The sequence below is a fragment of the Bos grunniens genome, chromosome X (genome assembly GCF_055505025.1).
Source record: "Bos grunniens cultivar Pamir isolate PY7600 chromosome X, Bosgru_T2T1.0, whole genome shotgun sequence".
Classification (NCBI taxonomy): Eukaryota; Metazoa; Chordata; class Mammalia; order Artiodactyla; family Bovidae; genus Bos; species Bos grunniens.
The window spans coordinates 27,328,643-27,351,852 of NC_141194.1; the positions used below are offsets into that span (position 1 = coordinate 27,328,643).

General features: G+C 39.0%; 1 protein-coding gene across 3 annotated transcripts in view; it reads left to right on the forward strand.

Moving 5' to 3' along the window:
- IL1RAPL1 (interleukin 1 receptor accessory protein like 1) overlaps positions 1–23,210 on the forward strand; it is a 1,454,732-nt gene that overhangs the window by 1,388,161 nt on the left and 43,361 nt on the right. For all 3 annotated transcript variants that reach the window (XM_086387986.1, XM_086387985.1, XM_086387987.1), the window contains exons 7-8: positions 5,606–5,738; positions 7,731–7,876. In XM_086387986.1, coding sequence (XP_086244112.1) covers positions 5,606–5,738; positions 7,731–7,876 — 279 coding nt within the window. The remainder of the gene's footprint in view (positions 1–5,605; positions 5,739–7,730; positions 7,877–23,210) is intronic.

Sequence of the window (23,210 nt, forward strand, 5' to 3'; positions counted from 1 at the left end):
CAATTGCACTCATTTCACATGCTTGCAAGGTAATGCTCAAAATCCTTCAAGGTAGGCTTCAAGAGTAAGTGAACTGAGAACTTCCAGATGTTCAAGCTGGATTTAGAAAAGGCAGAGGAACCAGAGATCAAATTGCCAACATCTTGTTGGATCATCAAAAAAGCAAGAGAATTCCAGAAAAACATCTACTTCTGCTTCATTGACTACACTAAAGCCTTTGACTGTGTGGATCACAACAAACTGTGGAAAATTCTGAAAGAGATGGGAATACCAGACCACCTTACCTGCCTCCTGAGAAACCTGTATGCAAATCAAGAAGCAACAGTTAGAACTGGACATGGAACAACAGACTGGTTCAAAATTGGGAAAGGAGTACATCAAGGGTGTATATTGTCACCTGGCTTATTTAACTCACATGCAGAGTACATCATGAAAGATGCCAGGCTGGACAAAGCTCAAGCTGGAATCAAGATTGCCAGGAGAAATTTCAGTAACCTCAAATATACAGATGACACCACCCTTATGGCAGAAAGCAAAGAGGAACTAAAGAGCCTCTTGATGAAAGTGAAAGAGGAGAGTGAAAAGCTGACTTAAAACTCAACCTGCAAAAAACTAAGATCACGACATCTGGTCCCATCACTTCATGGCAAATAGATGGGGAAAAAATGGAAACAGTGACAGACAATTTTTTTTTGAGTTCCAAAATCACTGTGGACAGTGACTGCAGCCATGTAATTAAAAGACACTTGCTCCTTGAAAGAAAAGCTATGACAAACCTAGACAGGATTTTAAAAAGCAGAGGCATCACTTTGCTGACAAAGGTCCGTATAGTTAAAGCTATGGTTTTTCCAGTAGTCATGTATGCATGTGAGAGTTGAATCAGAAAGAAGGCTGAGCACCGAAGAATTGTTCCTTTCAAACTGTAGTGGCGGAGAAGACTCTTGAGAGTCCCTTGGACAGCAAGGAGATCCAACCAATCAATCCTAAAGGAAATCAACCCTGAATATTCATTAGAAGGACTGATGCTGAAGCTAAAGCTTTAATACTTTGCTCACCTGATGTGAAGAGCTGACTCTTTGGAAAAGACCCTGATGCTGAGAAAGATTGAGGGCAGGATGAGAAGTGGGTGACAGATGGTGGTTGGATGACATCATCAACCCAGTGGACATGAGTTTGAGCAAACTTGGGGAGATAGTGAAGGACAGGGAGACCTGGCATTCTGCAGTCCATGGAGTCGCAAGGAGTCTGACATGACTGAGCAACTGAACAACAACAACTTCACAGAACAGACCTCTACTCAAGTTGACTTTCTCTCCTGATTGTTTTTGTTTGTTTGTTTTGTTGTTTTTTTTTTTTTTTGCTTTTCCAATTAGAGTATATTCATGATGGCATTGTACAACTGAGTGAGCACCCCAAAGTGGACGGGAAGGCAGGAGGTACGGTCCTGGGTGGCCGGATTGCACGTGAGCCACGACAGAGCGTTGTACTGCCCCAAAACAAACCTTAAAACATCAGACGTGGTTTTGGAGTCAAGAGGATGTGGAACCCGCTGAGAATTCCTGGCGGGGAGAAGTTCGTCCGTCTGTGCTACAGAAATGTGGTGATGCAGCGAAGCCTTTAGGAAGAGGGGACACTGGTTCTGAGCCTGGGGACATGATGACCAAAACCACTGGGGGAGATTCTTGGCTTTGGCGGTTGACACAAAATACCCAAGGGCTAGAGGCTGCTGTTTCAGCTCCTCGGGTGCTTCCCTAGAAAGAAGACGCTCACCCTGGCTCCAACTGTGCTGAAAGTGAGAGCCCACGCCAATTCCAGAAGGAGAGCCTGGGGAGGGGACTGGGGAGGAGTTGGGAGAGGAATGGAGATTCCCAGTCATTAATATGCCAATATCATTGTCCATATCATCTGGGAATGGAAGGTCAACAAACATGTCATCATTGTTTCTCCTGATTGTTTTGAGAAGCAGCTGGAAACCGTTTAATCTGTCTGTCTCTCTCTCCTACACACACACACAGTGATGCAGGTAAATTATAAAAATAAAAAATGTATTTTCTACCTTATCAGGCTTCCTTGTAATCTGTGCTTTGAGAGGCTTCCTACTATCACATTGATAAAAAGCACAGTGATCTGTCATCAGTGCTATAACCTGTACTTTGTCCTTTTAAGAAACTATGCAGAGGGACTTCCCTGGTGGTCCAGTGGTTAAGACTCTGAGCTTTCAATGCAGGGGGCTGGGGTTCGATTCCTGGTTGGGGAACGAAGATCCCACATGCCAAGTGGTGTGGCCCAAAAACAAGTAAGAAAGGAAGGAAGAAATGATGTGGAAATAATCCTCTCTTTGCAGTGATGGTCCCTTATATGGTCCTGAAGTATCATAAAATTCTCAATCTTTCTCAGTTCTCTTGGAACTCTCTCCAATCCCAGTTTGGCAAATACAAAAAGAGTGATTTCTTTAGACTGCAAGTGTGCCCATGTCAATCTCCTACCTGAAACCTTTCCCCAACTTAGAATTGCCCTTAAATGGAATTCCCACATCTTCAACATGGCCTTCATGGGAGATCAGGGCTGCCACTGCTCTGGCCTCATGATTTTCCCCCAAATCCTCACCCCAGCTCTACCCACTACATGTAGTTTAGCTTCAACGACTCTGGAGTTACTGACTTCCTCCAAAGTTCCCTGACATTCTGTCACTCAGGTTCTTTCCTCTCTACCTGGAGTGCTTTTCTATTTTTCCCTCCACCTTCTTTTATTCTTTGCATGAATTCCACTCTCTAACCCACAGTAAGCCCAACCCAGGTCTGAGTAGAGGCCCTCCGGGTGCCCCCATAGCACTTGGGATACCCCCAGTACTGGAGCTCAAGGCATGATAAGTAGTCAAAAGAAGAGGTGAGCAAAGATGATTGAAAAAGCCAATCGTTTCTTACATGGGTGCAGGAGCCATTTACTAGGTGTGGCGGCACAAAGCCAATAGTTGAGAAAAAGGAGGAATTAGATAATAGCAAATCAGTTGATCTGGGAAGGTAGGAGGGTGACAAGAGAGAAAAATTCAGTTCCCAGCGAGGGATTCAATTGACTTCTCTGCTAAAGAATGTCAGGCTGAGTTGCTAGTGACATGATCATTATTTATGATCCCCCAAATTTAGTAAAACTGTAATGGAAAATGAGATAATTTCTGGAGATTTCTATTTATGAGTTTCAGTCATTAACTCCTACCTAAAAGCTAAATCTTGTTCCCTTAAAACACAGATTGTGTAAATTATTGACATGTAAATTTTTGAACTCTGTAATATATGCTGATTCTCTTGGCATATGATATTAATCATCACACTATATAGTATTTTGAGATTTACTATTGAATTTATGACTACCTTGACACTGTAACAGGTAGTTGAGTTACATAAAAGCCAGTGCTCTTAGAAAAATGTAAAAGCAAAGAATACTGGATTTAAAAATTGTTCTGAACCATTGGGTTGACATTTCCCATAGAAATCTGTGGTTTCCAATCAGTAAGATTGACATTCAATTATCCATTGTGTAAGGTAAATTATTCTCTCAGGGAGGGGGTTGCATATTAAAATATTAACAAAATATTTATGTATCAAAATTAATAATAAAGGAGATTATTTAAAGCTCCATTTGCCTCATAAAATTTGCAGACATTTTCTGAACTTATCTGGTCACTAATAATGATTATTGCATATAGAATCAAAGTCTCTAAAGAATCACTTACTTGGAGGACATTCAGATATAAAGAAAGATAAGATAAAAGGAAAGGCTGTATCATGCTATCTTAAAAATATTAGAGGAGCAAGAATTCAGTTATGAACTAGTCTTATGCACGGAGAAGGCAATGGCACCCCACTCCAGTACTCTTGCTTGGAAAATCCCGTGGATGGAGGAGCCTAGTAGGCTGTAGTCCATGGGGTCGCTAATAGTTGGACACGACTGAGCAACTTCACTTTCACTTTTCACTTCCATGCATTGGAGAAGGAAATGGCAACCCACTCCAGTGTTCTTGCCTGGAGAATCCCAGGGACGGGGGAGCCTGGTGGGCTGCCGTCTATGGGGTCACACTGAGTCGGACATGACTGAAGCAACTTAGCAGCAGCAGCAGCAGTCTTATGCAATGGACATAAGATAATATGAATTTTATCCAATAAAAATTTTCTTGTAGAACTTGGAGAATAAAGTTTACATACAGGTTGACCCATACCAGGACTTACAAAGAGTGCATCTGTAAGTGAATTATGGTTTTCTCTAGGTTTATATGGTAGAATCACTGATAAGCCCAGTTTCAGGCAATGTTCACTATTAACTCATAGCTTAGCTTTTAGACTTTAGGAACCTCCTTCTCTTCACCTTAAAGTCACATATTTGTCAAAGTCCTCTAGAATATTCTCAGGAATTTAAGAAATGAATAAATTTGCCTTACTTAAGGTATCCTTAAGAGTTCCCCTGCTCCAGTCCATTCTGGAGTAGGTCCCTATAGGTCTCTTTGCCATCCCACATTTTCTAGCTCTACTTGGAGGCAGCAAGATCTTAAAACTATAATAGTACTGGAATATTTCAGTTCTCTAATGCTGCCTGAGGCTTGAGGAAATCAGGTGTTTGCAAAATCACGTTACTTGTCCAGAAATATGCCTTAGTTTCTGTTGGCATTAAATTCACTCCCACTTTTCAGTCAGGGACTTCCACTTACCTTATTAAGTAATCAATCTGTATTCATCATTACAGTGGCCTCTCTTGAGTAGTGCACTGGAAGAAACTCATCTCCACAGTAGTATTATTGATTTTATGTTTTATAAACAGCCCAAATATTTATTCTCAGGTGTTGTCCATTTGTATTTTAATAATGTGTTTTTTTTTACCTGAATGTGTGCAGGTTTCCCTAATTAAAATACTATTCCTCACATAGTACAAATATTTTAGTAACATTTGTAAGGAATCCTGTATTTTGCAGTTCCATTTCTTTCCCATCGAAACATTTGGTTCTCTTTCTTTCCCACATTCAGGACTGAGAAACATCTTCTAACTGCTTTATAAAATCTCATATTATCAACATTATGTACTTGTCTGATATCGCAGTAGTAAAAAACCTACCGCCAATGCAGACCCAGGTTCGATCCCTGGGTCGGGAAGATCCCCTGGAGAAGGGCATGATAACCCACTCCAGTATTCTTGCCTGGAGAATCCTATGGACAGAGGTGCCTGGTGGGCTACAGTCAGCAGGGTGGCAAAGAGTCGGACATGACTGAAGCAAGTGAGCATGTGCTTTGAGAAGTGCACATCACCTCTGAAGTACCCTTCCTAATAATTCATAACCTCAATCTATTCATATGGAAACATCAGGCAAACTTAAATGAAAGTAAAGTTCTGTAGAATAACTGACCAGTGTTCTTCATAATCTGATAAGTAATTCACATTCCATTAAGCAAGCTTCCAAAAGTACACATTCTGTTAATTTGACAGAAAATATGTGAAAAATATTGATTTAGAGAGATGTTTCATTAAATCAATGAAGTGATTTAAGTTTTATGTGCCAGTTTGCCTAAAATAAGAGTGTATCAACAGTTTTACAACACATTTCTATCGCTTCTCTCCACAGGTGATTCAGCTAATCTCACCTGCAGAGCTTTCTTTGGGTACAGTGGAGATGTCAGTCCTTTAATTTACTGGATGAAAGGAGAGAAGTTTATTGAAGATCTGGATGAAAACCGAGTTTGGGAAAGTGACATTAGGTAAAGTAATTTGTCTCTTTTAACTTGTACAGTCAAGATTCACATTTGCTGTGTTAGTGAATAGAAAGTGAGCTAAAAAAGAAGGGGGTTGAGGGTGTTTTACTATCATACTAAAAATGTTACAACATTTAATGGCAAGGAGGAAAAATATCCTTGAGGGAGTGACTATGAAATTGTAAAACCTGAGTGCCATTTGCAAAGAATTTAAGAGAAATAAAAAGGAATTTTCCACTAAGGAATAAACTGAATGTGAGTTTACCAAAATAGCATCAAATATGGAAAATGTGATATTGTACTTTTGGTTGATAAGAGCTCTTTTTTTTTAATTGCTGAGAGGAAATATTGGGTGGCCAAAAAGTTTGTTTGGGTTTTTCTATACCATTTTCTGGAAAAACACAAAGGAACTTTTTGGCCAACCCAGTGTTAACAGGCTTTTAGAATTCAACATCATGTTTTTAGGATTCAAACATCGTCTCTGTCACTTCCTTTTATATGTTGCTACATATTTGAGGCATCTTGTAGACTATAAAACACTTGATAGGAATGGTAATACAAAAATGCTTTTATTACCTTTTTTAGGCTGACTTTAAGGTCTAAATATTAATATAGTGGAAGAATAGCAAATAATCATAAAAATACACTTATTTTGAGGGCATAATGCTTATGCCTCTTCTTTTTTGAAAAATAATTAACATATTTGTTTGCTTACTTTTAAATATTGAGGTATTCAGTTATGACTAAAAGTACACTTATATACGGGTACTCATTTTTATTCATAATGTAAATAAGCAAATATATTAATTAATAAATTATAAGTGAATCAAAATGCAGACCATTTGTAAACATTCTCCAATCTAAAGATCACCTCTTTTGGGTATATTTGAGCATTTTAACCAAATTCTTCTTCTTAAATGTGAAGACTTTTAAAACTTTAGGAAAGGTATAAGAGAAAAAGGTTTTCAATAGAAAATAAAAACCTATAAAACTGTCACAGAGGGTTATTTCTACTGGAATTTTCTTCCTGGCAACAAATACCCAGGAATATAACATTGCAGTCAGGTTCTGAAATGCCCAGATGAGCAATTCTTCAATACATACTAAAATGCTCCTCTGCCATTTTTCATGTTTAAAACTTCACTATTATCTTATACTCATATACTCTGAAATGCTAAGGTTATAGGACAATAACCAATAAACCTCCTAACTTTCCCCTTCTCTACTTTTGTGAGTGCTCAGGGAATGTTCTAGAAAGGTATTTTTTTTCTTTAATTCTTCATGAGGAAGTATTGTGCAAGCATGAGTTACCAAGGGGGTGGGAGAGTAAAGGTGGAAACTTGGTGAGCATGGCAAGGGAGCCCTCCTTTGAAGTTTTCCATTTGTTCTAAAAAGATTGTTAAAATCCTTGACAGTGAGGTTAGTGGGCATCTACCGTGAATTTTAAATGTCAGAATTAAATGCTTCATCAGAACATTTAGTCTATAGTTTTGTAATTTCATATTTCTTTAAAAATAGTAATTGATTTGTACCTTTTAAAACAATGCCAGGCTAGAGGTTTCAACTGAAATGTCAAAATAGCTCAGAAATTTTCTATCCTTCCTTTCTTTAAAATTAACCTGATAGATAATTAGTCCTCCAGCCTAAGACATTAGAATTTCTTATCCCACCCTTACATCATATTTCTTCTTAAAGGGAAAGCAATTTGTAAACTTTTCTTCAAGGTCTCTCTCACCTCTTTATTATGACAGTGTGATTGTCCTGCTAAGAGAGATAATTAACTGCAACTTCATTAGCATCCACAAAGACAAGCTTCCTTATTAGAAGTGAAAAAGAAAAGGGCATGATATAATTTAATTAAGATAGCATCAATCCATGACCAAATTTGAAGCACAGATGCTGTAGGTTTTTTCATATCAGATTCACCTAAAATTTTTTCTTTCATGTGTGTGTATGTTTGTGTGGGGGTTTTTTGTTTCATTTTGCTTTATATTTTAGAATCCTCAAGGAGCATCTTGGGGAACAGGAAGTTTCCATCTCATTAATTGTGGACTCTGTAGAAGAAGGTGACTTGGGAAATTACTCCTGTTATGTTGAAAATGGAAATGGACGTCGGCATGCCAGTGTTCTCCTTCACAAACGGGGTGAGTGTAACCTTCTAAGTTTGAGTAGTTGACTTAACCTTTAATGAAAGTGAAATAATTGGAAGGTAAAAAAAATTGTGTTTTTTTTACATAAATTTATTCCAAATAAAACAATTACGTTAACAGTAAGGCCATCAAAGCAGATAGCACAGTGGATGGGTGACTAGCTCAGGCACTGGAGTCAAATTTAGATATTCAGATTCCTTTTTCTTCCCCTCCCTCAAGCTGTGCCATTAGGTATGCAGGATCTTAGTTCCCCAACCAGGGATCAAACCTGTGCCCCCTACAATCAAAGTGGGGAGTCTTAACCACTTGATCACCAGGGAAGTCCCCCTTTCTCTGTTTTAATACCAGCTATATAATCTTGGGAATGATATCTAACTTCCTTAAGCTTCAGTTCCCTGATAATATGGAATGGGAAAAATAATAATATCAACTCTTAGTGGATTTTACAGATGAAAAAAAAACACTAAGTGTGAAGAGCTTGGGACAGAGCCTATGCACAGGAAGTATTTAGTTAAATGCTATTGATAATATTAGAAGTAAGCAAACCAATTAAAAATAACCAAGAGAGTTTTAAGTCAAAGATTATGCTCTTAATTGAAAGGTTGTTCCTTGAGTGTACAAATTACATCCAATGGAGTCCCCATTTTACTTCATTATTATTTTTTTCTGCCTTAGATAACTTTTACATGTGTAATATCCTCCCATGATTAATAATAATTCACTAGTGAATTATTTTTCAATTATTATTCATCATTAGCAATTTAAGTAAGGTATGTTTTGGTTGAGTATAACATCGGCTACAATAAATCTGAGTCCACAGCAACCCCAATACCTTACACACAGGGTTAAAATATATATATAAATATATATTGAATTGTTTGAAATTATAGACGATTGTAAACTTTGAGCCATGCCTTTTTGTTGGTGAAATTTTTTCATGTACGTTACAAGAGAAAAAAAATTTTTTTCTACATTATGCTAAGTGAAAACATTCTCTTACTCAGCAAATTTACAGTGATTTTAATTTCAAAGCACATGTTTCATCCTAAACTCTTTGAGGTTGGAAGAGAAAGAGAATGCCAAAGACTTTATTGGAAAATAGATTCCCTTTGAATAATGTTACTGAAAGCTATTAAAATAGACACCTCTGTTGTCAAGGTGACTGTAATATTCAAATAGTTTACTTTTGGGGAGATGTTAATGGAGGGAAAAGATAAGCAGCAGCTAGTAAGCAGTCTGATTGTTTGTCAGTCAATGAAGGGACTTAAAGTAGAAATATTACACATATAAAAGGACAAAAATATTCCCAGGGTTGGAAGTAGCCTAGATGTATAATTGAACTATTCATCAACATCTTCCCTAGTGATCTGTCAGCTTATACTGGATCATGTTCCTCCTCCAGGAAGCCAGTTCTATCTTTGGAAAAATGTAACAATTAGAAAACATTCCTATTTCACTATCTACCCCATGATCCCGTTTTTAATCTCTCTTTCCCAAAATAGCCCTTCAAAAGTTTGATGACAGTCCCCATAATCCTTCTGGGCCTTCACTTCCATAGATTCAGCTTTAGTTCCTTTTATTCATTCTTCTTTTATGTGGATAAAATACTTTCACCATTCTGATCACTCTTTTGAATTGAAGAGTCTAATTACAGAGTCTGAATTATTCTTCAAGAAGGAAGGTAATAGAGAAAAGATAGAGGGGTCATCTAAAAATCTGTTGGCTTTAATGGTGTTTATTTCTTTTTAGGATAAAGTGGGAGTGACAGTTAAGTAGAGATCATAGGAAGAAGGAAGGAAGCTGGATCATTTCCAAGGAGGATACAACTATTAAAGCTCTTATCTAGCAGACAGGCACTCAAGGGTCAGGAAGGGTCAAACACCGCCAGGCTATTTTTAGCATGTGTGGCCTAAGGTTAAGTTGCCCATAGCTAAGAAAGCTTCCGGTACTACAAACATAAATGACTGAGGAATCAAGGAAATCGTCTGAAAAAACTTTTCCAATACTGCCTGATTTCCTAAACATGAAGAAGAAAGTGGTGGGCAGTGTTAGAGCACTCTTCAATACTTACATCTTCCACAGTGTTTCTCAAATATGTATTTATGCCACCAGCATTTTATCTTCAGTAAAATAAAAGCTAAAGCCAGAAAGTGTCCTTCAAGGTCATGTACTCCAAAAGCCCCTATTAAAGTTAGTGTTCACCTTCCTTTTAAGGGAGCTGCAGCAAATGAGGCATCAATTCACAATGGTAGTCAGACATCTCCTGCCCTGGAGAGGCTTATCAGCATGTGGAATGATCTATCCCAACCATCTGTGGGAAAAAACAATGGACTCTGGTTTACAGATGCCATAACTACAAGTTCCCCAGCCCTGAAAGGTTCAGAAGCTCAAGGAAGGCACAGCACTTGGGACCTGATAGCAATTGTGTAATGACCAAGATGACTGACTGTATTGCTCAGAAGCCTAAAGCTCAGAGAAGAGCTGGAAGCTGTTACTGTGAATCATATTCTTCTGCTGTTGACTTATAAATCCCTTAACTATCTTACAGGCCTTCAAAGTCTTTCTTCTTAAAACTTGCATAGAGAGATATGTTAAAGCATTTGATGAATACAGATCTCATAAGGCAGTAATTATCCATTCTTCTGACAAGTAAACTTGCCAGGACGTACCTTGCCAAAATAACTTAAGTTTTTTTTTCCTCCTCCACTGTTACCTTTAGTTGAGTATTGTTAACATAATAAAAATGATGTCAGAACCCTCCAATGGGTGTTGCGGATTCTTTGAGCTATCACCTCCTGTTATCAGCTGAGTTGTCCTTAATGCCAAGACAATACTATAAATAGTATAGCTAGGATTGAGCTAGGCTAGATTCTGGGCCAGCCTTTTCTCTTTAAAAAAATCTAATTTCCACAAAAACTGGCTGAAAATTTACTAGGAAATTTGACTTTTGCTTGAGAATATTCAGGGTTGTTGATTCCTACAGCCAGGGAAGGTACTGGGACAGTTAGGGTCATGTCACATGCTCTACAGAGAACTAGGTCATAGAATAAAACAATGGCCAATGGGCCACATTAGTGTATGACTTCCTTGCGCCCTATTCCTCACTCTAGTCCCTGGCCTGAGAAGCTTGAGAGTTAGATCCTTGTCCCAAAAAGAACCGAAGCAAAGAGTAGATACATTTCCTTCTGTGTTATCTCTTGTCTCCACCATTGCCTGTTGAATTGAACTCCCTATGTAAGTCTCTGAACCTTTTACCCAGATGCCTTTGCTTAGGTTCCTAATCACTGCTCCCCAATTTGACCATGCATCCAACACTGACTTTCAGCTTCCCTCCAAAACCCCAATCTTGTATTTGTCCATCATTTGTATGTTTTCCATGTCCCTAGCACAAGCAATTCTCCAGACAGATACCCAGCATCATTGTGCTCTGACTTTGGCCTAGCCACTCTTGCACTCACCAGGCCATCCTAAGTTTCTTTTTCATTCTCTGAGTTCCTTGTCCACACTCTAATTCTGGATGACTTCACAGTGTGGGCGTGTTTACTCTCTGGAGCCAAGCAGTTTAATATTTAAGGGTGTGGACTCTGGAGTAGGGCTGTCTGTGCAAAACCCACTCTTTGCATACTAGCTTTGCTATCTTGGACAAATCCCATACTCTCTGTGAGCCTCAAATTTCTCTTGTATAAAATGGGGAATAATGATAGTACTTTCCATATAGAGCAGCTACGAGGAATAAACTTAGTGTGTATCAATATGTATCACAGTGTCTGACATATTTATCACCATGTTAGCAGCTATTACATGATTTTTCTACTCCAACTATGTGATAATCTGGATAATTTAGGATGCAGCAATAACATGTCTCATTAAAAATTCCCTCACATCTAATTTATCTTTCATTAAAATGGTCAGCTTTAGCACTGGCAATTTTGCTCTGTTGATTCTATATTTTTCCTTATAATAGATTTACTTTAGTTTGAATGTGCTGTCCTACAGGAGATCTTCATTAATTTATTCATGCATTTAATGGCAATTGTTAAAAACCTACTATGTGCCTGGCACTCATAAAATTAAATGATCAGGAAATCAGAACCAATATAATTTGAAATGCCATCATCTGCTTTTTAAACTACTTTGATATTAAGCATTTCTAATGTAGAATTGTGCTTCTAGGGGACATTTGGCTTTGAAACTGTCACATAAAGGGAATGTTCATTAACAGTCCTGTTGTGAATTGTTTAGATATCTTGATTACAATAATATGGCAATTCATTCATCATGAAGTAGTTTGGAAACTGGCAAAGTATCTGTCTCAGAGACTAGCACTAGTTAATAATGATAAACATCTAGTTTTCTTCTATTCCTCCTCAAACCCATTTTAACTTGGATGCGAAATCTCCCTCCCTTTCCCTTTCTCCGTCCCTCCGAAGAGTGTGTGTGTTAAATCACTTCAGTCCTGTCCCACTCTTTGTGACCCTATGGACTGTAGCCCACCAGGCTCCTCTGTCCATGGGATTTCCCAGGCAAGAATACTGGAGTGGGTTGTCATTTCCTCCTCCAGGGGATCTTCCTGACCCAGGGATCAAACCCACATTTTCTGCATTGGCAGGCAGTGTCTTTACCACTGAGCCACCTAGGAAGCTCAAATTTTAGCTCCTTACTACAGGAAATACTTGTTTTTAGAAGGTATGTATATGTTAGTCGCTCAGTCAGTCATGGCCAAATCTTTGCGACCCCATGGACTGTACCTCCAGGCTCCTCTGTCAGTGGAATTCTCCAGATAAGAATATTGGAGTGGGTAGCCATTCCCTTCTCCAGGGGATCTTCCCGACTCAAGGATCGAACCCAGGTCTCCTGCATTGTAGGCAGATTCTGTACCATCTCAGCTACCATGGAAGCCCCCCAAAGAGTGAAATCCATGGGAATTAGACTTGCTCTCTAACTCCCTAGTCCTTGGAATATCTTCAGTAACATAATTAACATGCATATCATTTAGGATACATTGTTTTAAAGCCAGATGAATTTAGACCCAGTGGACTCCTTATCCCTTCATATAATGGATCACTTTTGTAATATGTGCCACCATCCTTGTTAGTATTTACCTCGTGCATTTATTTGCTGCAAGATACAGGGAGACAATAGAACTGTATCAAGCTCTTTTGGGGCTCATCCTTTAACATCTTTGACCACTGATTTCAAAATATTGAAAAGCCAAACTTTGCCCAGACATCAAAACCTCCTACTTCTCTATACGGCTGCATCTTCCTAAAAAGACCATTAAAAACTGAGTTGTTGTTCAGTCACTAATTTGTATCTAATTCTTTGTGACCCCATGGACTGCAGCACACCAGGCTTCCCAGTCCTTCACTAGGCATACACAGAAGAGTCATTTTTTTGAGTTGTTGCTGTTTGGAAGGAAAAATAATTTTCCCTCTACCCTTCTTAATTGCTTCCCTGGTGGCTCAGAGGTTAAAGCGTCTGCCTGCAATGTGGGAGACCTTGGTTCAATCCCTGGGTCGGGAATATCCCCTGGAGAAGGAAATGGCAACCCACTCCAATATTCTTGCCTGGAGAATCCCATGGACGGAGGAGCCTGGTGGGCTACAGTCCATGGGGTCACAACGAGTGGGTTCTTGGCTATATAAGATAGATTAATGGGAGAAAAGCAAACATAAATTTACTAACATATCTTCCTCCTAAATACATGTGGAATAGCCAGGAAAACTGAGTAACCCCCTGAAATGGCCCAAGCCAGCACCTTCAATACCATCTCCAGGAAAGACAAAAGAAGAGTTGGGGAGCCTGGGAGGCCAGTTATGGGAGGTGACCAAGAAAAGCACAGTAATGATGGGCGTGGTTGTTATGCAGATTTAAGCCTCTGCCTTCTCCATTGATGAGTTTCTGGAGATTGAAAGTCATCCTCCTCCTGGTACAGGAAGGGAAACACCCTTACAAGGGAAGATTTCTTTTATAACTGTAAAGATCTCTTACAAAGAGTAACTTCTACTGGAGTTTTAGAGCTTCTCCTGTGTCTGCTGTTTCTTAAAAATGATCAGCCTTAAATTATCTTTATACCAAAGAGACATATTTTGAGAGGTCATATGTTATCCCTCTTCTTTGCTTATGCAATACCAAAACATTAAAGAACTCTAGTTATGTCACTGCAGCATCTCCAAATGAGAGCCATCAGGTTTAACAGATTCTCTTTGGATAAGATCTGGTAGTCAGAGTTTTATTCTATCCTGTAACATTTTTCTTGCTTCTTTGCTCCTCAATTACATAAGACATGTAAGCTGACCCCAGTTCTTTTTTTTTCTTCTTCTTGATAACTAACACCAAAGCAAAGAAACAAGCAAAAACTACATCAGAGCCTATTATGAATGCCAGGAGCCCAAATTGTCTAGTATTAGTGATTTTTGTGCTGATGAATTTCTTGATATGGACATCCCAATGAGGTTATTTGACAGCCACCAAAATTACAGGCATGAAAACTAAACTTCTGAGCTATTTCCTCAAATACAGAATGTATGATTTAAGTAAAGTTAACTCCAAGTTATTTTTGCCTCAGCTGTGAAATATCTTTTCAAAGGTCTGTCGATCCCAGTTTTTCCTGATCAGCTACAGCATGGATATTTGTTATATACTATAGTTTTGCCTTTCAGTTATTTTGGTTATTCAGTTTTCCTAAATGTGAATTGGAATATCCAAGCAGCATCTTTGTTAGGAAAGAAAGGACCACCCTTAGCTGATGATTAGCATTTTTCTCAAGTAATGAATAAAAAGGGAATGATCCTGAATAAAACCAGTCCTTCCATTTTTATTATTCCTGTTGAATTAATTATGTGGTTCAAAGCTCTTAGTATTTAATTTATATATGGACGCAGTCATTGGAGGGCTTCCCTAGTGACTCAGACGGTAAAGAATAGGCCTACAACACAGGAGACCCAGGTTCGATCCCTGGATTGGGAAGATTCCCAGGAGAAGGGAATGACTACCCACTCCAGTATTCTTGCCTGGAGAATTCCCATGGACAGAAGAGCCTCCAGGCTACAGTCCATGGGGTCAGAAAGAGTTGGACACGACTGAGCAACTAACACTTCACTTCCCTTCATAGTCATTGGAAGTCTTTATTTTGTTTGTTTTCCTAACTATACATTAAATTCTGAATAAAGATCTTTAACTGTACTTCTCTCTTATATCTTTAACTTGTACATCATCACACAAATGTGATGAATGGAATGGTTACCTTTCAGTAAGGAATCTCCAGATTGAACTTTTAAATGTTCTCTCGAGGTGAGGAAGCCCAGCAAAAGACTTGCCATCATGCTTGCCTATAATACCTATAGTTTTGGGTGAATTGCTCTCTTTTTGAGGTCCCCAAAATATCCTAAAGTTTCTCCACCTGCAGGAAATGACCTTCTTTACTCACATAGTAAGGCTGATGGGAACACTGTGAGCAAGGTGCCTAGCTGTTTTTCCAAGGGCTTTGTCAGCTCCACAAAGTCAACCTTAGTTCCTTAAAGCTGTCTGGTCATATCTGAGTCTATACTTGTATATCTCAAGTACGACATTCCAGTCAAAACTTTAGTAATATAACAGGTTTCCAGTTGCATCCTCTTCTAAGGAGAAGAAATTCTTATTTAACTCATATAAATATAACTGTAATGGGCTTCCCTGGTTCTTAGGTGGTAGAGAATACGCCTGCCAATGCAGGAGACATGGATTCAATCCCTGGGTTGGGAAGATCCCCTGGAGAAGGGAATGGAAACCCACTCCAGTATTCTGCCTGGAAAATCCCATGGACAGAGGAGCCTGTTGGGCTACAGTACATGGCATTAGCAAAGAGTCAGACATGACTTAGCAACTAAACAAGAACAAAATATAACTATAATGCCCTGAAAATAAGAGTATTCACCATGAGTTTCTGAATTCTGGAGGGATCAGGCAGGGAGAAAAATATAAATGTTTCAGTTCTGCTTATAATGATATAATTTACTGAATTACTGTAAGTCATGGTATAAGATCAAAGGTTTTCTTATATCTGGAAAACAAAGATTAAAAAGGCAGTAATATTTCAGACAAAAGAGTCATAAAATTATAATCATATTCATCAGTTCGTTCAGTCCCATGTGATTAACTCTTGTTGATCTTGTCTTCTGTTAGCAGTTTTGTAAAGCCATTAGTTTTTCCATTAGAGTTCTATTTTTTCTTACCCAGTTCAGTGGTATCATCTGAAAATTATCAGAAACCTATGTTTGTCAAAAAGTCCTAAGGAACTTCTTTACCAACTGAGCTAAAGAAGATCTTTAGAAAGGATCATTGCCCAGTCATTGATGTGACTGGTGATATAAGTACAGTCCAATGCTGTAAAGAACAATATTGCATAGGAAGCTGGAATGTTAGGTTCATGAATCAAGGTAAATTGGAAGTGGTCAAACAAGAGATGGCAAGAGTGAACATCAACATTTTAGGAATCAGCGAAGTAAAATGGACTGGAATGGGCGAATTTAACTCAGATAACTGTTATATCTACTACTGTGGACAAGAATCCCTTAGAAGAATGAAATAGCCCTCATAGTCCAAAAAGAGTCCAAAATGCAGTTCTTCGGTACAATCTCAAAAATGACAGAATGATCTCTGTTCGTTTCCAAAGCAAACCATTCAATATCACAGTAATCCAAGTCTATGCTCCATACTGAAGAAGCTGAAGTTGAACAGTTCTATGAAGACCTACAAGACATTCTAGAACTAACACCCAAAAAAGATGTCCTTTTCATCATAGGGAACAGGGATGAACAAGTAGGAAGTCAAGAGATACCTGGAGTAACAGGCAACTTTGGCCTTGGGGTACAAAATGAAGCAGGGCAAAGGCTAACAGAGTTTTACCAAGAGAACGCATTGGTCATAGTAAACACCCTCTTCCAACAACACAAGAGAAGACTCTGCATATGAACATCACCAGATGCTCAATACAAAATCAGATTGATTATATTCTTTGCAGCCAGAGATGGAGAAGCTCTATACAGTCAGCAAAAACAAGACAGGGAGCTGACTGTGGCTCAGATCATGAACTCCTTATTGCCAAATTCAGACTTAAATTGAAGAAAGTAGGGAAAACCACTAGACCATTCAGGTATGACCTAAATCAAATCCCTTACTATTATACACTGTAAGTGACAAATAGATTCAAAGGATTAGATCTGATAGAGTGCCTGATGAACTATGGACAGAGGTTCGTGACATTGTACGGGAGGCAGGGATCAAGGCCATCCCCAAGAAAAAGAAGTGCAAAAAGGCAAAATGGTTGTCTGAGGAGGCCTTACAAATAGCTGAGAAAAGAAGAGAAGCTAAAGGCAAAGGAGAAAAGGAAAGATGTACCCATTTGAATGCAGAATTCCAAAGAAAGCAAGGAGAGATAAGAAAGCCTTCCTCAGCGTTCAATGCAAAGAAATAGAGGAAAACAATAGAATGGAAAAGACTAGAGAGCTCTTCAAGAAACTTAGAGATACCAAGGGAACATTTCAAGCAAAGATGGGCACAGTAAAGGACAGAAATGGTATGGACCTAACAGTAACAGAAGATATTAAGAAGAGGTGGCAAGAATGCATGGAAGAACTATACAAAAAAGATCTACATGACCCAGATAACCACAATGGTGTGATCATTCACCTAGAGTCAGACATCCTGGAATTCGAAGTCAAGTCGGCCTTAGGAAGCACCACTACGAACAAAGCTGGTGGAGGTGGTAGAATTCCAACTGAGCTATTTCAAATCCTAAAAGATGACACTGTGTAAATGCTGCACTCAATATGCCAGCAAATATGGAAAACTCAGCAGTGACCACAAGACTGGAAAAGCTCAGTTTTCATTCCAATCCCAAGGAAGGGCAATGCCAGAGAATGTTCAGACTACCGCACAATTGCACTCATCTCACACACTAGCGAAGTAATGCTCAAAATTCTCCAAGCCAGGCTTCAACAGCACATGAACTATGAACTTCCAGATGTTCAAGCTGGATTTAGAAAAGGCAGAGGAACCAGAGATCAAATTGCCAACATTTGTTGGATCATAAAAAATGCAAGAGATCCAGAAAAACATCTACTTCTGCTTTATTGACTATGCCAAACCCTTTGACTGTGTGGATCACAAAAAACTGTGGGAAATTTTTCAAAAGATGGGAATACCAGACCACCTGGCCTGCCTCCTGAGAAAACCTGTATGCAGGTCAAAAAGCAACAGTTAGAACTGGACATGAAACAACAGACTGGTTCCAAATAGGAAAAGGAGTACATCAAGGCTGTATATTTTCACCCGGCTTATTTAACTTTTATGCAGAATACATCATGCAAAATGCTGGGCTAGATGAAGCACAAGCTGGAATCAAGATTGTCAGGAGAAATATCAATAACCTCAGATATGCAGATGACACCACCTTTATGGCAGAAAGCAAAGAGGAACTGAAGAGCCTCTTGATGAAAGTGAAAGAGGAGAGTGAAAAGTTGGCTTAAAACTCAACATTCGGAAAACTAAGATCATAGAATCCGGTCCCATCACTCCTGGCAAATATCTGGGGAAACAGTGAGAAACTATTTTTTGGGGCTCCAAAATCACTGCAGATGATGACTGCAGCCATGAAATTAAAAGATGCTTGCTCCTTGGAAGAAAAGCTATCACCAACCTAGACAGCATATTGAAAAGCAGAGACATTACTTTGCCAACAAAGGTCTGTCTAGTCAAAGCTATGGTTTTTCTAGTAGTCATGTATGGATGTGAGAGTTGGACCATAAAGGAAGTTGAGCACCGAAGAATTGATGCTTTTGAACTGTGGTGTTGGAGAAGACTTTTGAGAGTCCCTTGGACTTCAAGGAGATCCAACCTGTCCATCCTAAAGGAAATTAGTCTTGAATATTCATTGGAAGGACTGATGCTGAAGCTGAATCTCCAATATTTGTCCACCTGATGCAAAGAACTGACTCCTTGGAAAAGACCCTGATGCTGGGAAAGATTGAAGGCCAGAGAAGAAGGGGACGACAGAGGATGATGTGGTTTGATGGCATCACCGACTTGATGGACATGAGTTTGAGCAAGCTCTGGGAGTTAGTAATGGACAGGGAAGCCTGGCATGCTGCAGTCCATGGGGTCACAAAGAGTCAGACACGACTGAGCGCCTGAACTGGACCGTAGGATCTTCTTGCAGTTGAAGTTGAAGTTTTGCTTTGTTTGCAAAAGCATCAGAGTAACACTATAATTTCCTGTAAATGACAAAAGACTTAAAATGGCATGGTTAAAGATCTGAGTCATTATAATGCAATTGAAGAGGAAATTTGGTTATTTCTGTAACACATAAAATTTTAAAATAATAACTAGAATTATGACTAATAACATTGTACAAGGACATATCTGAATTTTAAAAATTTTATAAATTTCTAGAGCACTTATAATAACGTTTCCCCAAAGAACATTTAGCAGAGACATTACTTTGCTGAAAAGGTCCGTCTAGTCAAGGCTATGGTTTTTCCTGTGGTCATGTATGGATGTGAGAGTTGGACTGTGAAGAAAGCTGAGTGCGGAAGAATTGATGCTTTTGAACTACGGTGTTGGAGAAGACTCTTGTGAGTCCCTTGGACTGCAAGGAGATCCAACCAGTCCATTCTGAAGGAGATCAGCCCTGGGATTTCTTTGGAAGGAATGATGCTAAAGCTGAAACTCCAGTACTTTGGCCACCTCATGTGAAGAGTTGACTCATTGGAAAAGACTCTGATGCTGGGAGGGATTGGGGGCAGGAGGAGAAGGGGACGACAGAGGATGAGATGGCTGGATGGCATCACTGACTCGATGGACGTGAGTCTGAGTGAACTCCAGGAGTTGGTGATGGACAGGGAGGCCTGGCGTGCTGCGATTCATGGGGTTGCAAAGAATCGGACACGACTGAGTGACTGAATTGAACTGAACTGAAGAACATTTATCTCACTTATTTGACAATGCTTCCCATGAAATTTAGCCTACTCAATAAGCCTAATTATTTTCATATCTGTCTTTTATTAGAAGAGAAAGTGAATATTTTGCTGTATTCCAGGGGCTTTTGGAAAGCCCCCAAATTATTTCCAGGTCAATAAGATTTCATTTGAATTTGATTTGAGGGAAGTTTGTCAAAAATTTCAAAAGATTTTAAAACACTTTTTCAAACAGGGTCACAGGTCACTGTGACGCTATAGTTAGTTATCTATTTAATCAAAATGACAAAGACTTCACAGGCAAATACAGAAAGTTAGTTAGCTCTTATAAATATTGAACAATCTCAGTTTTTTTCCTAAATAGTCAAAGATCTGATGAAGATAAAAGATTGGATTTTTATTTTTATAGACAGATGGCATGAATGACAAAGAAAATCTTTGTTTACCACTGCTTGTTAAAAGCAAAAGGAGAAGGGGGCAGCAGAGCATGAGATGGTTAGATAGCATCACTGACTCAGTGGACATGAATTTGAGCAAACTCTGGGAGATAATGGAGGACAGAGGAGACTGGTGTGCTGCAGTCCATGGGGTCGCAAAGAGTCAGACATGACTTAGCAACTAGACGACAAGAACATAGGTAGGCAGTGTACTTTGATGCTGAAATTCATTCACATGATTAACTTTATTCCAATCTTAGCCAGGTTGATCACACATACAATTTTTTTCCCAAGATCCTTTCTTCAGAAAAATTCTACAAATTTCTGTGTCCAGTTTAGTCTGTCCCTTGATCTCTTTTCTATTTTGAAATAATCAACTGTTGGACAAAAATTGCTTTTATTTCTCCAACAAAAATGCACCTCCATACCTCATGCCTTTTCTTACCCAAAAATACATTTTCATGTCCTTGCACACATCATTTCCCTTATTATCTCTGGCACCCTTAATCATATCAACCATATATTAATTAGAAACCTTAATTTCTAGTGGAAATAAACAATTGTGAACTACGTTAGGATTTTGTGGTGTAAAGAATTTATAAATACCTTTTATAATCTCTAGACATATGTGCCCTTTTAAGTAGTGCAGTCTTTCAGTGTGGAATGAGATCTAGTGACTAAAAAACTGAAATTCATCTTTAGTCTCTCTGTATTAGCAAGTCAGAAGTAGATGAAACAATGTATTAATATTTTATTGTTTTATCTTATTCAGAAATGATCTAGATATTTAATGAATTTCCCTCATTCAATTTGAGATAGCAAAACCCTAAGGGTTTAATTTCCCAAAAAGATTTGGGAAACTATTTAACCATCATAAAACAATCATGTTTTGAAAGTTTACCTAAAAGAGTTTATCTCATTTGCATCTCTTTAATACATTTGTCTTTAATAATCACACTTAGATTACCCCTGAAGGTTTTATGAGACATTAAAGCAGTTAACTCTTTTAAGTTATTTTTCTTGTTGACAAATTTTATAACAGAGATAGAATGAACTTATTTGACTTTTAGTAAACCTAGATAGAATAAAAGTATTACACTGAATGCTGACAACTCTAAAGATATACCTGTTTTAATTAGAACAGTAATTTTAAATTTGCTTTTATTGACTAAAGATGAATCTTAGATCACATGAACTTGAGAAACATTTGAGTTAATTCCTATTATATTTAGAAATAATTTCTATAAGTGCTTACTTTAAACTAAGTAAATAGAGCTTTTTTACAAATTGATTATGGTATTGCCATCTAGAGGTATAAAAATACCCTATCTATAATGTACATGAAAGTGAAGTCGCTCAGTCGTGTCCGACTCTTTGCAACCCCATGGACTGTAGCCTGCCAAGCTCCTCTGTCCATGGGATTTTCCAGGCAATAGTACTGGAGTGGATTGCCCTTTCCTTCTCCAGGCAACCTTCCCGACCCAGGGATCAAACCCGGGTCTCCCGCAATGTAGACATACGCTTTACCATCTGAGCCACCAGGGAAGTCCTCAGTTATTTAGTGGTTAAGTCACGTCCAATTCTCTTGTGACCGCATGGACTATAGCCTTCCAAGCTCCTCTGTCCATGGGATTTCCTAGACAAGAATACTGGAGCTTGTTGCCATTTCCTTCTCCCAGGGATCTTCCAGACCCAGGAATTGAACCTGCATCTCTTGAATTGGCAGGTGGATTCTTTACCACTGAGCCACCAGGGAGGCTCCATAATGTACATATCAGGGAGAATATCCCCACTGGTCAAAAAGTCAAGCTCTCAGGACATAGAACAAATGACACAATAGACGAGGCAAAAAACAGGTTACCATCTTTAGGAGGAAAAGGATCAATAAAGCCAAGAATACTCTGTTGAATTTACCAGAGTTTCTAAGAAACTAACTCCACAAATATTTTCTCTTGCTAAGCTAATTTTATAAAAGAGAAAAAGAACTCTTGCTGCTGCTGCTAAGTCGCTTCAGTCGTGTCCGACTCTGTGCGACCCGTAGACGGCAGCTCACCAGGCTCCCCCGTCCCTGGGATTCTCCAGGCAAGAACACTGGAGTGGGTTGCCATTTCCTTCTCCAATGCATGAAAGTGAAAAGTGAAAGTGAAGTCGCTCAGTTGTGTCTGACTCTTAGGGACCCCATGGACTGCAGCCTACCAGGCTCCTCCGTCCACGGGACTTTCCAGGCAAGAGTACTGGGGTGGGTTGCCATCACCTTCTCCGAAAGAACTCTTACCACTCTCATTTCCAACAGACCCACAGGCAGAGATCTGGGAGACCAAATGACATGGTATAAACTCTTACCTTTGGCCAGTTTTGGTCAATTATTGAAGAATCTCTTAGCTACAGTATCCTCGGACTTAGTAGTGTCCAGCTAGTCAAGTTGAATCCTGCCTGCTACACTGACTGTCAGGGAGGAAGAATTTTTTTCTGTACCTATATAAGTTCTTTTATCTGAGTTAAACTGACATGAGACAGATCAATAGGAGAAAATTTAAGCAAAAGTTTAATAACATGTATGGGCTTCCCTGGTGGCTAGATGGTAAAGAATCTGCCTGCAGTGCAGGAGATATGGGTTCAATCCCTGAGTCAGGAAGATCCCCTGGGGAAGGGAATGGCTACCCACTCCAGTATTCTTGCCTGGAGAATTTCATGAACGGAGGAGCCTGGGGGACTACAGTCCTTGGGGTCACAAAGAGTCGGACACAACTGAGCAACTAACACTTTCACTTTTTTTCACTTCATACATCAGAGAAACCCAGGAGAACTGAGTAACTCACCAAAATGACTGAAATCCTCACTTAAATACCATCTTCAGCTAAAGATAAACAAGAATATTAGGGGTAGTGGTTTGGAACCTAAAAGAATAGGAAGGCAATTCATGTGGAATTGGAAAGG